At 41.0% G+C, this 15,110-nt stretch overlaps 1 protein-coding gene across 2 annotated transcripts in view; it reads left to right on the plus strand.

Annotated features, from left to right (window-relative positions):
* Window positions 1-13,374, plus strand: part of vps39 (VPS39 subunit of HOPS complex) — a 37,509-nt gene extending 24,135 nt beyond the window's left edge. For both annotated transcript variants that reach the window (XM_080783540.1, XM_080783541.1), the window contains exons 18-24: window positions 40-168; window positions 520-622; window positions 924-969; window positions 1,707-1,856; window positions 9,413-9,547; window positions 10,342-10,433; window positions 11,266-13,374. In XM_080783540.1, the coding sequence (XP_080639666.1) occupies window positions 40-168; window positions 520-622; window positions 924-969; window positions 1,707-1,856; window positions 9,413-9,547; window positions 10,342-10,433; window positions 11,266-11,347 (737 nt within the window). In that variant the 3' untranslated portion in view covers window positions 11,348-13,374. The remainder of the gene's footprint in view (window positions 1-39; window positions 169-519; window positions 623-923; window positions 970-1,706; window positions 1,857-9,412; window positions 9,548-10,341; window positions 10,434-11,265) is intronic.
* The last annotated feature ends 1,736 nt before the right edge of the window (window positions 13,375-15,110 follow it).

Below are 15,110 nucleotides of genomic sequence, written 5' to 3' on the forward strand. Positions count from 1 at the left end.
TCAGCAGTGTTCCATTGTTTTCTCTTTGACATGCTGTAGGGGAACCAGCGGTGGCAGCAGGTAATGAAGAAGGTGATCTGGGGGAGTTCAGGAACAAGTTGCTGTGTTTCCTGGAGGTTTCCACCAGCTATGAACCAGCAAGACTCATCAGTGACTTCCCCTTTGATGGTAAGTAAGTACTTACCATCAAATGATGGTAAGTTTATCATTGAGGTTCCCACCTCAATGATAAAGGATTCTGCATGTCAGAGCTGTACTGTATTTGTATACCTTCTATTCATATACCAGCTATAGTCAGTTATGTAACATCCAATTCATCACTACAACCAAACTACACTAGAAACAAACTATTCACTGACAACCTTCCAGATTACCACACCCAAATCATATTATTTACTGTTTTTCTGTGCTGCTGCCTGGATTTCATGTTATATGTTATATTCTTATAAGAGAGGATAAATGTTATGTAATCCTTTCCTGCACATTAATTGGATTTCCATGTGTTTTCCCACTCTTAAGGCCTTCTGGAGGAGAGGGCCTTGCTGCTGGGTCGGATGGGCAAACATGAGCAGGCGCTCTTCATCTACGTCCACATCCTTAAGGACACCCGCATGGCAGAGGAGTGAGTAGTTTTAATCACCGCTAGTACAGACTAATCCTTACAGTAATCAACTACAATATTTTGCTGGCTGCCTGCTTGATGGCTCACACAATTTACTGTAAGCACTGAATTATTTTAGAACATAGCCTTTAGTCATGTGTGCTTTGTCTGCCTTATGCATGCTGTGTATTACAGTCTCATTACAGTTTCATTTCTTGAATAAATTTAGTCAGTCAAACAGTTAATCAAATTCTATTTTACAAGCACATTATAACCGGATTAACTTAGCAAATTGTGTTTTCTCTGTGTTGTTCTGCTGTAGGTACTGCCACCGACATTATGACAAACTCACCGAGGGAAACAAAGATGTATGTAATGTAATTTTAACGTCTAATCAGTGTCCAACTTTATGTATTGACCAATAGTTTCTCTTGCATGGCACCATCTGTTTCTCAGTGTGTTGTAAACATTGTAAATAGGTTGAAGCTTTTGCTAAAGTATGCATCAATGTCTCCAAGACAAAGTTGTTAAATGTATTGTGCTTGGCATTAAAGGCTATTCTGATTCATTCATGTTCCACCTACCAGGATGAGGTAATAGTCTAAGCTGAAGTAGACGACACTGTACTGTAAGGAATATCTGAGTAATAAGAATAGAGGAAATACTGTATCTGTTGCACTAAAGTAATTCGGCCGAATAGTGGCAGAAAATGCATATTCTGTATTCAGTTTGGTTGATTTTAGAGCCGAAACTGAATAGTCAAAGAACCGAGGTTGCCTTAGCCTACGGTTTTGTTGTGATGACGTGATCGATACTCGGCTTCAAGCATGACACACACACACACACGCACACACACACACACACACACACACACACACACACACACACACACACACACACACACACACACACACACACACATTAATGTACGTAGCTATGACAGCAATGGTACAAAAACTGTTAAACTAAATTATATATACCGTAGCAGTAATAATTTATGTTGTTCCTACTGTTTCCTATATTCGGTTTTGGCCAAGAATTTCCCATTCGGTGCATAAATAATGGAAGCAACTATTATTAAGCCCTGTATTTGTGTCCCTTGTAGGTGTATCTGTCTCTGCTGAGGATGTACCTGTCTCCACCTGACGTGCACTGTCTGGGGCCCATCAAGATGGAACTATCGGAACCCCAGGCCAACCTCCAGGCTGCCCTGCACGTTCTGGAGTTGCACCACAGCAAACTCAACACCACCAAGGTACCACAACACACATTACTAGGACTATCTAAGTCTAAATTGTAATAAAACACACAACAAAAATCATATCAAAATTATTTTTAAAATGTATTGTAACAATTTTAAAATAAGCTAAAATATTTTGCAGATTTTTACGGAAGTCTCCAGTCATAGACATTATTTTGTTTGCTGTATTGTCCATGATGCTGCTGATGCACACCTTTCTGGCCTTACATTATTCATTTCCAAGGGGCGGTTACAAACGATTCAAACGTCACAGAAAAACAATTCCCACAATAGTGGGCTTTGATTGGCCACCCACAACTCTGGGGTGAGTGAAATGTAATTCAAACCAAGGAGTGCCAGACCAATCTGCCCAGGGCTATTTCTTAATTTTTTTAGCTGTGCCAGATTCGTCTGGTTTCCAGTCTGCTTCTCTGTTGATGTTGCATTGCACACATAGTTATTTGGCCTATAATTAGTTTGTCTAATGAGTTATTAATTTCATACTTTTATCTTTGAAAGTATGAAGTTTGAATGCTTGATGTCGCAGTTATCTTTGGGAAAAACAAAATAAAATGCTGTGATTGTTTATATGCAAAAAATGATCTGTAAATGTCACACCTCTTGGCATTTTTATGATTTAAAAAAACCAAACAATTTGTCTTTCTGCCAAAAGACAGCACAAGAAAATATCATATACAAGAAAAATGTACGATATACATACTTTGGTATACATAGTTGGTGTTTACATAATCCTAGAACAAAATATTCTCTGTGTCTTGAAAGATTAGTAGAAAGTTAGAAACACTCAAAAATGCTGGCAGTGGCTAAAGAAACTCTGGCAGTAAATGAGTTGACTTGCTGAGATAGCATAAATAATTTGTGGGTTGCCCTGTATTCAATGCTTTATAACATCAGGCTTGATTTAAATTGTATTTTCATTATTCTTGGTTTGTAACTTCTATGTAACTATGGATGGGGTTTACCACACTGGCAAAATTGTAGTAATTTCATACTGTAAGTTGTCCATCACATGAAAAGTATGCTAAAGAGATGTTTTAAATACTTAGCCTACTTTGTCTCATCCTTCTGCACTGAATAAGATTGTGCCTTGGCTGAACCCCACCCATCTGGTACTTTGAGCATGGTAAAACTAATTACAAAAATTACTTGCAGATACGCTTTGACCTATGTGTCTTATTATTCACCCCTTTGCTAGTTTGAATCGTACTGCTGGTTGAGACAAGCTGTCTAGGCACAGTGATGTTGATGGAAACCATGTGGTAATAGCTGTCATAACAAAGAACCCCATTAGACAGATTGGCATTTAAGTTGGGATTAATCAGGGGATGTTTAACGTATTATGTTGTATAGGCCTACTGGTGTTCAAGAGATGCAGGCCTTTCTCTTTTTGAGAGCAATCCCTCAGAAAGAAATCACACCCGTGTGAACTGAGTGGTGCAACTCGCCTCTCTCCCCCCTCCTCTCCTCTCTCTCTCTCTCATTAGTAGGCAACAGTGCAGCACTAATACTATCTCTCTCTCTGTTTCTGGCACAACAGCGCCCCTACTGGTAGTCATGTCACACTGGTGCTCATGAACACATACATAGGCACATACATAGGTGAACCAACACATAGGTGAACGCGGACATTGCTGTTCCTCACCACTGCACCACTCAAAAACCCAGACATACACAATTACACAGCAGGCTTTGATTAAAATCCTGCAGTCCTGAACTACAATAGACGCAGGTTTACATGAAGGGCCTTTGATGCATTATGTGCAGGCCTTAGATGTAGGTCCTTATCATATACTATTTCTAATTTTATGAGACCGAGAGAGAAAGACTTGTGACATGTAAAGGCCTCGACAGAGTCAGTTTTTGCCTTGCGGAGGGGAGTCAAACGCAATGTTATTTTTAGTCCTTAAGTACCTGTGTGAGTTGCGTTGCTATTGTAGGCTATTGTCGGTCTATAATGTGCAATCAACTAATCATCCACTAGATGGCAGGTATGACAGATTAGATTGTACAAAAAGTACTGACACAAGTGCCACTTTATTTTTGTTATGAGTTGAGATGTAGTTATAACTGTATTATGTATATAGTTTTACACTATCATCATAATTGAAGTATATACCACTGCCTATGCTGGCCAATCTACAAGCTCACACGCGATACCTTGCAAGCTTGAAACTTGTTTATTCTAATTGAATTTACCCTGTTTTGCATATTTTGCTAGTGATGTAATCAATGAATCATTGTGTTCATTCATTGTCAAAGGAAGCCAGACATGATGTTCATTACTAGTGGATGATCATCTGTAACGGATAACACGGTTTGTTGGTCGAGTCTGTAAATGGCCAAATTGTCACCAAATGGAAGCATAGGATTAGGAGACGATACACCAGGGCTGGACTGGGTCAAAATAATTAATCCCTGACATTTGGCCCAAAAACATATTAAAGCAAGGCAGCCCAATGAATGGGCAAAGCAGCGCTTCGAACAATGATGTCATGTTGTCATGTTTAACTTTAAATGTGATCTATCCATGCCGATCGTGTTTACAACTCAATGTGCCGGCGGAAGTGTCATCCTCTTTCAAGAAAGAGGGGTCGAGTAGAGGAGGAAGAGCCTTCTTGCTCTCTGCTGCCAAAGGACGCCAGGGGTACTTTAGCTCTGCTTGCGTCGAGGAACTCCTTGCGCTGCGTTGGTTTGGGGTTCGTACCCAGACCGACGGATGACGCAAGGGAGCTGCCACAAGGGGAGACATTTCTCTCACCCTCCGTTGCTTAGCGCTGCTTGCGTCAAATATCTAATTACTGAATCAAGTAACTGTAAACCGTCTGTGGTGTTCACATAAGCCTGAGTAGATGATAAAACGACAAAGTGTTTTTGAAAGTAAAATAGGAGAGAAGTATTGAATCCCAGGCCAAGGGACGGAAGTCCCAGGCCAAATGCGGAAGTCTCTGTCACTTCACCATCAACACTGAGAGCTCTGTGCTTTTTCAGCCTGCCAACTGCAGAGGATCACTCCACATACTGTACTGGCCAAGCAATAGAAACCTCACCTTTGTGGAATGAAAACAGTCTCTCTATGAAAACAGTCTCTCAGCAGACTGTGTTTTGCTTCTCTCCATATCTTATCACATAGAGTGAGAGCCGCAGTCTGAACACCATTGAATTGGTGTAAATATTTTAGTAGCAGAGCTGCTCGGGTTTAAGTATTTATCTCTCATGGAATGTGCCACAGCACAGTGATACAAAAGTGATACTATTTTAACACTTTTTGTGAACATTTCGTTTTTGTACATTCCTCAGTTTGTATAAAGGATCATGTGCAGCCATTTGCATGTTTTTTTAGCCACACAGTAAAATGTACCGTATATTTTATTACGTAGTTTGTACAAATAAGGGTCCATTTGGTTGCATTTGTACACTGAGCTGCCATGTACCCATGGCAGCTTTAGAGAGGACATGATCATTGGGAGTTGGTGAAGAGGAGGCACTCAGGCAATGCATTCCTTAGTCCAGGGGTTCTCAACGTTTATGGCCGGGGACCCCCGGAAATGCTTTGGCAATGTCTCGGGACCCCCGCCCTGCCCCCTCCCGACCCCCAATATAAATTGACTGCTACAATAACCTTAATAATGGAGACAATACACCATAAATAAATACTGAAACCAGATATAATCAATAGGAAGGTGTATGCATGTACTATGTTTACTATTCATTTCTTTATTTATTTTGTATAAATTATTTGGGGACCCTCCAAAACAACAACCGACCCATGGGTTGAGAACCCCTGCCTTAGTTAGATAATTACACCTGTTGGTTTTAAGATGGAGGTCTGTACAACTCACTCAAAATGTCAAATTTGGCGTCACAGCAAAATCATTAAGATGACTACGGCTCAAACTCTTGCACTCATTACTATACTGTAGGTTGCTTGTAATGTTGTGCAAGCATTAAAACTTGTTGTGACTGCTAGTGTGGACAGATCAAATGCAAAACATGTAAAGTGGAAATGGTTGTATGCGCAAAGACAATGGCAACCATAGACATTTCATGTTAACCATGTAAATTGTAAACAATACTTATACTTGGATACAATACTTGGAACCCCTGGGGTGCTATACTTCTATCTTGCACCACCTTGCCCTTTATGCCTAGTCTTTTAGGCATGTTTTACTATTTTGAAAGAATAGTCTATATCGACACGTTGTCAGCTTGTAGATACCGGTAGGCTGTTTTAACAATTAAATGTTTTTCTGAAAAACAGTAAAAAATGCATAGAGTTTAGGCATAAAGCCCTTTGTCTGCACCTCGGAGCTTAAATAACGTTGAGTGGTGGTGAGTAAAAACAGAGAGAAGGGCTGGGGCGGTGCCGGTGGTTTGCTCTTCACCGCGGCTTGTGACGTCATGTTGTAGTTTGGTGGTCACCTCACCACCGAAAATCCAGACTATGAATGAGCCTTTAGATCTCCATAAATGGAGCTGAACTGTTCTGACCTGTTCCATTATGTTGATCCTTCCTCTTTGATGTCTCTCTTTTGACTGATACATGTCCATTTAAACTCTAGACGGTCCTGCCCCAAAGTTATTTGTGCAGACGCGCCCGGCAGATTAAGGGCCGGCCCTACCTAGGCCCTCATCAAACCCTGTACACTCAAGACACTGCCACCCTTAGATCTCCATATATGGAGCTGACCTGTTCTGACATTCCATATGTGGATCTGACCTCATCAAACCCTGTAAACTCAAGACACGCTTCATATATAGCCAGTACAGTACACTCTCCGTCCTTTCTCAATCTGTATACGGAATGTAAACAAGACCAGCCATGTGTCACATCAAAAGTGGTGACCTATTGAATGTGGTAGATTAGAATGATTACGCAATCACCACAGACTGCAAAGCATTTTCGTGTAACACCCGTGGCTGCGCCGATGTTGCTGCTTGTAGCAGTCTTGCATGTCTCCGTTGGCAACAGAAAGAACAGGGAAATATAGGTCTTACATGTAACTAGGTTGTAACTACATTGTTTTAGAAAAGGTAACTGATTACTCTAATTGCAAACTAATCCGTTAGGTTTCTCCATTATCCAAAAAAGTATTCCGTTACAGTAACGCCATTACCCCCCAACACTGGCGATGATCACATAAAGGGCATTGGTAGCACGTCACGCAGCCACCTTAGAGACCACCTTAGAGACCACTGCTCTCTCCCCCACTCTGTCATCTCCTCTATCTTCACCCAGAGACCACTGCTCTCTCCCCCACTCTGTCATCTCCTCTATCTTCCCTAATCTCTTGCTCAGTGCTCCCTCATTGATTTTAACGGTAGTGCACTTTCATTTCCCGTGGATCTGCTCCGTGTCTTCCTTGCCAACATTACAAGAAGACGGGAGAGCAAACACAACCTTTATGATGCCAAGGCGGTGTGTGGCTGACACCCGCTCCATGCCCGGCCGCACACATGTGGTGCTGTTTAGACTCCCACTGTGGCGCAGACATCTCGCAGCCCAGAGCCCCTGCAAGTCCCTGCCAATGTGGCTAAATCCATTTACACTTTGAAGAGCCTCCTGGGAGAACATGTGGATGCACTGAGAAAGCGGTACTGTGAACATGGGGCCAAATTCAAATCAGTGTGGTTTTTGGCAGCAAATTTTAGTTTTAGTCATAGTCACATTTTAGTCACCTGGAATGTCTTAGTGTTAGTCTAGTTTTAGTCGACTAAATATCATAGGATTTTAATCGACTAAATCTACAATTTATTTAGTAGACTAAAATGTATTTTGGCGGGCCTTGATACCATCGTAATGACTGTTTTTACACTTGCTGAAAATAGCCGATCTACAAGCTCAGAATGCGTCACGCTGTGTGATCAGCTATTTTCAGCATGCAACCAAGTGTAAAATTACTAGTGGATCTCTTGTCCACTAGTCCCTATCATTTTAGTCTAGTTTTTATTTGTTGACGAAATTGTCTTAGTTTTAGTCATCATAGCTTAGTTTTCATTTAGTTTCCATTTAGTTTGTCAGTGAAAAAAGGTAGTCGACGAACATTTTTCGTCATAGCATTAGTCGACGAAAACAACACTGATGCGAATGCGCACAACTTTGGATCCCGTTGCCTGTCAGGCTGTAGCGTGTTTACCTTTACTACAACTGCCCTATACAGCACTGCAGTTATGGTAGTCCATATAGAGTGGGTTCACACTGTATTAGCTCAGCACTGCACAGCCACACAGCAAGAAGGTTATTGGCTTTGGCTCTCACCTGTCCTATGGCGAGAACATGAGCATCCACAAAGGATACACTAGGAGTAATGGCATAAGCCAATAGCCATACATTGTGTTGTTTGGTCCTTCTCACTATTACGGACATTTTGTTTTTTCAATGGACCCAAATTACAAATTATAAATGGGTAAATTAACACTGAGGAGTTACTGTGTAGATTGTAGCATTCTTCCCAGAGGGAGAAACCATAAGAGTCTGTCTGGATGATGTTTTCCTTTAGTGAGTTACATTTCCCTTCCCTAATTCATAGGAGTTTCAGTCTGAGATGCCACCATACCAATGTGTAATACACACCTCTGCCTCTCATCTCTCCTGAGAAGGCTACCCTCGAAAGTGACTGAATGCATTTAGGCTTTAAAAAGTCTCCCATGAGGACATGGTATTAAGAGAGAGAGACCACTCGGGACACATTTGGAATGGTGATATAGGCCACGTGTTTGAGTGTGTAATTTAGATCACAGTGGGGGTGGAGGATTTTCTCCTCAGTTGCAGTGTAAAAACCCCTTAACTCAATACCCTCAACTGTCTGCTAAAGCAGCTAACTCCACAACCTCTCCCCCTCTCATGCAAGTAAGTAAAGTCCCAATACCAATTTTGATTAGGCAGTATTGCTTTGTTTTAACAGAAAACTGTTTTAACAGAAAACTCCAAAAATTTTGGAGTTAGGTGGTTTCTTCCTGAAAGCATATATATATATATATATATGTACTGTACAGATGTGCCATTCCAACTGTTCACGTTATTTTCCTGCAGGTTTTCTGAAAATGCATGTTTTCCCTGCAGGTTTTCTATCTATTCAGGGAATATGAATAGAATTAACATACACCTTGGCAAATTACCCCTTTCTCTATTTCTAGTTCTATTTCTGACAATGCACTGACAATCTACTGAATTGTGTGTGTGTGTGTGTGTGTGTGTGTGTGTGTGTGTGTGTGTGTGTGTGTGTGTGTGTGTGTGTGTGTGTGTGTGTGTGTGTGTGTGTGTGTGTGTGTGTGTGTGTGTGTGTGTGTGTGTGTGGGGTGGCTGCACCACTCAAACATGATGAATGGTGGTTGCAGCTGAAGTGGAACGATACAGGCAGGGAGAAATGAGTGACCATGTGATTTTCTGGATTCATTAGGACTAGAGCGGTGAATCGTAGGTTAGAGAAGAGCGCCATCTAGTGTAAAAACACAAAAGTCTCAAAGTCGTCCTTGGCAGTGTGGGCATTTGGAAAAATAAATGTTGTCAAAGGTCGTCCTTGGCAGTGAATGAAGGTCTGTTTGCCCTATAGGCTATCAACCTGCTACCAGCAAACACCCAGATCAGAGAGATTCGAGTCTTCCTGGAGAGTGTACTGGAGGAGAAGGCCCAAAGGAAACGTTTCGACCAGGTTCTGAAGAGTCTGCTGCAGGCAGAGTTCCTCAGGGTGAGACGGAGGGACCATTGAACTGTTAATGTGTTTGTTTATTTTTGGGTGGTTCTCCTGTGGATGGATACATTTGTCTTCTGTCTGTATATTATTTACTACTACTTATAATATTAATAAATAAAGCCTTACTTTAGAAGTGCATTACACTAAAAAGCTGATTTATTTTATCAACAAAACATTTATAGGATGAGCAGAAAATGTGAGTGGTCGAAAGTCGAAACACTGGACAATACAGTACAGTAAAGTAAATGATGACTAAGGTTTAAGAAGTGACTTGTTCTCAGAATCTTTCTGCAGATTAATAACGTTTGGGTCTAGGACATGTTTTATGTTGCTGTCCCTGTTAGAGTTCTTCAGGGTGAAATGAGTTCATGTTCATCTTTATTCATTATCTGTTTTTGCCCCTTAGGGGATCACTAAAGTTTGCAATTTGTTTTATGTGGGCCTTTCAAAGAGATTTGAAGTCTCAGTGAAGTTTAACTCCTTAAAATAAAGGCGTAATCTAACACGGCTTCCGTTTAATGTGGTTATCTGCTGATTGCAGCTGAATAAAATATAGAGCCATTTTCTGCTGATTAACTTTAAGATATTTCTGCTTTATTGAGACGGGAAAATGTGAACAGAAACGATGGTCTTAGGCTGGAAATTAATTCAGAATTCTACAATGCTTCATTCATGCTAAATTATCGTGTCTGTGTGTGTATATATATATATATATATATATATATATATATATGTATATATAATTAGATTTTCCACAAATCTCATGTCTCTTGCTGCTCTATTATCAGGTTCAGGAGGAGCGAATCTTCCACCAGCAGGTGAAATGTGTCATTACAGAGGAAAAGACCTGCAGGGTGTGCAAGAAGAAAATAGGGAACAGGTAAAACTGTTAACATTAGCATTATATCTACTATATAAAGTCTATGTGTGGTGTTTTTATCTGCTTGCTGGGAGTTTGGATCCTTTTGTAGGCCCGCGCCTTGCATTTTCAGCTAGGAAGAAATGCTTTGGTGGACTTCCCACCCCAAAAAGAGATTGTCCAATGCCAATACGAATAGTTTAGTAACTGTTGCTATGCAGGTCAAGCTTTCTCCACCTCATAGCTGTCAATGTTATTCTGCATGGCTGTGTCGTTGGAACACATACACAGTTTAACATTGAGAAAGTTACACGACTGATCCACCCAGGTGAATCTGGCAATAATACTAATGACCGTAGTCTTACCATGCAACATGAAAACTCCTTCGGGTGGTTGATTTCACCCTCTGTCATCTCCTCGTATTTCTAGTTTATTTAAATTATGTCATGCACATTTGTCCAGTGCATAGCCTACTGCAGACCTGGTTGACTAGATTTAGAAGACATTTTGAAGGTTTTGCTACCAAAATGATCAATTATTTTATATGGAGAAATCTCGTCATTTAACATGCATCTCAATGGGTGAGAATGACAGCTTGTCCTTCTCACCCATTGGGTTGGGGAGGGACTTAGCGAAGGGCTAATTGTACTTGTATACAAAAGTCTTGACCAAGCACTCATAGGAACACCCTATGGTATAAAGAATTCTGGAAATGTTCTCTCTCTCTGAAAATGTAGATGGTGGTCTCTCAGATTTACTTTGAGAGACCAACGTAAATATGCATAAGAGTATCAGCTTATTCAGCTATGGTAAATGCCTAAACACCTAAATGTATCTCTCTGTGTCTCCTCAGTGCATTTGCTAGGTACCCCAATGGGGTCGTGGTCCATTACTTCTGCTGTAAAGACCGCACGGTGTGCCCGACTGAGCAGTAACGCCCTTCTATCTGTTTGACATGAGCCATGCCTGGGGGTGGTCATGTGACATTGACTGTTTACCAGTAAACATTAACCCCCCCTCCCTGCATTCTCCCAGTGGACTCCACTGTTCACTCATCTATGAAGAAGAGATGTGCTGGAAGGTAGATATGGGAACCACTTGTAGCTGAGCTGTGGAATAGGACTCGATCCACACAACATATGTCATGCAGACGCAGCGCCACACAGCGTCATACAGCACCTTGGTCACATGCATGTTTAATGAAGCGGTGCACCTAACACGGAGAGTGTGGGTGGCAGGTGCTACCTGGTGAACTGCACAGAGAATGGAAACCCCCCTAACCCGGGCAGAGTTGGTGCCACGGTCTCTACCCGTCGAGCAAGACAGGGAATGGTACCCCTCACCCTGGGAGAGTTGCTATACTCATGGTGATACACACAGGGACTCTTTCTAGAAGTGTGGGCGTTGCTCACTTACTCCTTTCTCTCTCTCTCTCTGTTTGTCTCTGCACGAGGAGCCTGGTGGAATGTGTCCAGCAGAGAAAGAGAGAGAGACGTTGACATTTAAAAGCATGTGTCACTGTAGCGCTAGAGGGGATTCATTCCCTTGCACCTTTGCCTTTTGAAGAGAATGGTCACTATTGACAGGCGACTCTCAGAGGAACTACTAGATAATAAGAGGAACTACTAGATAATAAAATATCTTCCCTGTTCTCTGATGCACGGGGACAAGTCAGAGCTTCTTCCTTTTTTCCTTCTCTTGTCCTTGCACTCTGTAGGCCCCCGACTACTGCTTAATACGCCATAGACTCTACAGAACTGCTCTGAAATGCCTTGTGTGACTCCTAAGATTGTACTCGCAGTGATTTCAGCCATGTTTTTGTTTTTTTGTTTTGTTTATATCTTTTTTTCATTATATATTTGTGTTGTGATATTTGCTATAGGCCTAAACAAAACCTCACTTATCTCATTTGTACTGTTGTTAGTCTGTGTGTGTCTCTCGAGGCCATGGAGAGCTGTGCTCTTCCATGGTCAGCCATGCTGCTTTTAGCTGGTTTTGTTTTGTTCCATTATTCATTACGTCATGTTTCAGCGCTGGTTAACACAATATAGATGCAAACAATAGTCCGCACTCACAAACTAAGCCTTTCAGATGATTTATTAAAGTGCACATTAGTGGTCAGGTACAAGCACGTTTCAGCACAAAGCCTTTCTGTGATCCCTATTTATAGACAATCAATTGATGTGTACGAAATAAATGAATGCAAACAAATAGGAAAATAGACATTCTTAAATGTGTTCTATTGGTTAACTTTTAATTTTATTCTTGTCATTTACTTTTTCTTTCCACTTCAAAGATAATTTTTCACCTTACTCATTTCCTTCTTCTTATTTTTCTTTTCTAGGCAAATCACAAATGTTTAGCACTTTAAATTTAAACAGATGTCCTTTTTATTTATTAATGCTTTAGCCTCATAACTGTAGAGACAAATAGGTCATAAGTTGAGAGTTGAATGTGTGTGGCAATATTGTAATCAAAATATATCAACCGTCCGACCATGTGGTACTTTAAGAAGCAGGATTGTTAGTTAGCCAGATGACTGTGGAAGAATTAGACATGGCTCTCATATTGTAATATATATTTTTTAGCTTTTTCTGATACTCTTAACTAGAGTGGCTTACATTGACTGACCAGATAGGAGTTCCGTTGAGGATTTGTGATTTAGTGGTCTCTGATAGACCACCAGTTGAATAATTAATCAAAATTAAACAAACGCATTGTGTTTTGGCGATATCTTATTGCAATATGTTACTGCACCAAACAATCTCCCATCATGAGTTATGTGACTGACTCACCCTGCTTCTTAAAATACTCTCACTGCTACTGAGACGTTTGCAGAGGGTCTGTGTCAAGACTGTTCAAGTAAGTTTTATTACAAACTTTGGATTTGTGGTACCACTACTATACTGTCTAGACCGGGGCTATGTTTGAGGGTTAAATGAAAGTTGTCTTTAGATATTTTATTTCTGAACGACATTAAATCAATAATAAATGCATTTCCACTTGAGTTTGCGTCTGAGAAAAATTGGGTAAGAGACTGAGTGACTACTGGCTTTTTTAATGTGTATGGGATCTTTTTTACAGACGAAATTCAAGTCATGGTCATTAATTCCCACTACTAACAAAATGGTAAGCATGACATGATCTCAAAGCTCTTGGAAAAGTTTGCCTGCATTGGTAAATATCACACCACTGTACCATTCATGTACATTATTCTTGTGAATACATGGAACACGATACGACTTGAATGCATTGGTAGATCTAATTGGTGGCATAGTGAAAAGAATGAAGGCTGTCCTTTGATTCACCTGTCCTCTCATCTGCAGAAATTGACCAGGTTCCCCCTCTCCGAATATGATGTCTGAAAAGATAATTCCCCATCCAGACCATTACTGTACACTAAAGTGCAAGGACACTTTGGTAGAGGTTTGGGTTGTGAACTTACCTCGCCATGATGTCACTCCAAAGGTGAGTAAACCAACGTGCTGTTTTTAGTTTTATAAAACATTACTTACTGCTGATTTTACAATTTGAAGATCCCAATCCACGGATACAGTCCAGCACACCTAATAGAAATAGCAAAATCAACATGATGTTAAAATGTATAAAAATAGGCCTGGGCCGTGGCTCAGCGGTCCAGACACCTTGGCCCGGTGGTCTGAGTCTGGCAGTGTGCCGCGGCCTTTACTGCATGTCACTCCCCCATCTCTCTCCCCCATTTCCTGTCAGTCTACTGTCCGTCCCTCTATAAAAATAAATAAATAAGAAAAAGGCAAAATCCGCAAAAGAGTCATTAAGGAGCATATTTTGAGTTAATATAATAAATGGAGCAACTATTTTTTATGTCTCACCCACCTTTGACCTTGCACTAGAACCACACGAATCCCATGCTTCAATGTAAAGTAGTGGATGTCTCTGCCTTCAGACCCTGGGGGCTATCCGGGGCATAATCTTAGCCTATATTACTCTTGTAACAGTTTCCATTTTTATTAAGTAGGTTTTACTTAAATAGATTTACTCTGAATTTGGTCTAATTTACATTAATTGTAAATATAAAGAGCAGCCCTACTCTTTTCACATGACAAACTCTCTCCATCTCATCTGGTAGTCCTTCCACAGATAGTGGCCTTATTCTGACAGGCTAAGGCTCTGGAGAATGGTAAACACTGTTACTGTACTTGTCTTACTAATGGCTTTGATATGCTGAACGGAGCCAGGCTGGTGTAACAGAATCACAAACCAAGCTAGGCCTGATGCTCAGCAACAGAGTAGTCATGGTGAGCCAGCCAACTGCTTTCAGGCCGGGGGACACGGATGCATTACGATGACTACTACTCGGCAAGGAGACAGGCTTTGGGTAAAAACACGGCTGAAATGCATAGAGTATGTTTGGCTGATGGTACTGTACATATTGTTTTAGAGGCTGATCTTAGGACATATTCCCCCATAGGCCTACTGTCAAGTTGAACCACAGACTTACCAGAGGGGAGGGTGTAAATTGCTGTCTGTAAGGCAAGAATATACCCACTGCTGAATAATTTACAGTGTTTCAAATGCTCATACTGTAGGTCTCTTTTGGTGTTGCGCTGAGGGATGCTGTCATGTCTTGGAATGACACACTAGCCACTAGTGTAGTGTGCAAATGGAATGACACACTAGCCACTAGTGTAGTGTGCAAATGGAAAAGAGTAAGTGGTC

Source organism: Protomyctophum bolini, assembly GCF_963924005.1.
Source record: "Protomyctophum bolini genome assembly, chromosome: 15".
Lineage (NCBI taxonomy): Eukaryota > Metazoa > Chordata > Actinopteri > Myctophiformes > Myctophidae > Protomyctophum > Protomyctophum bolini.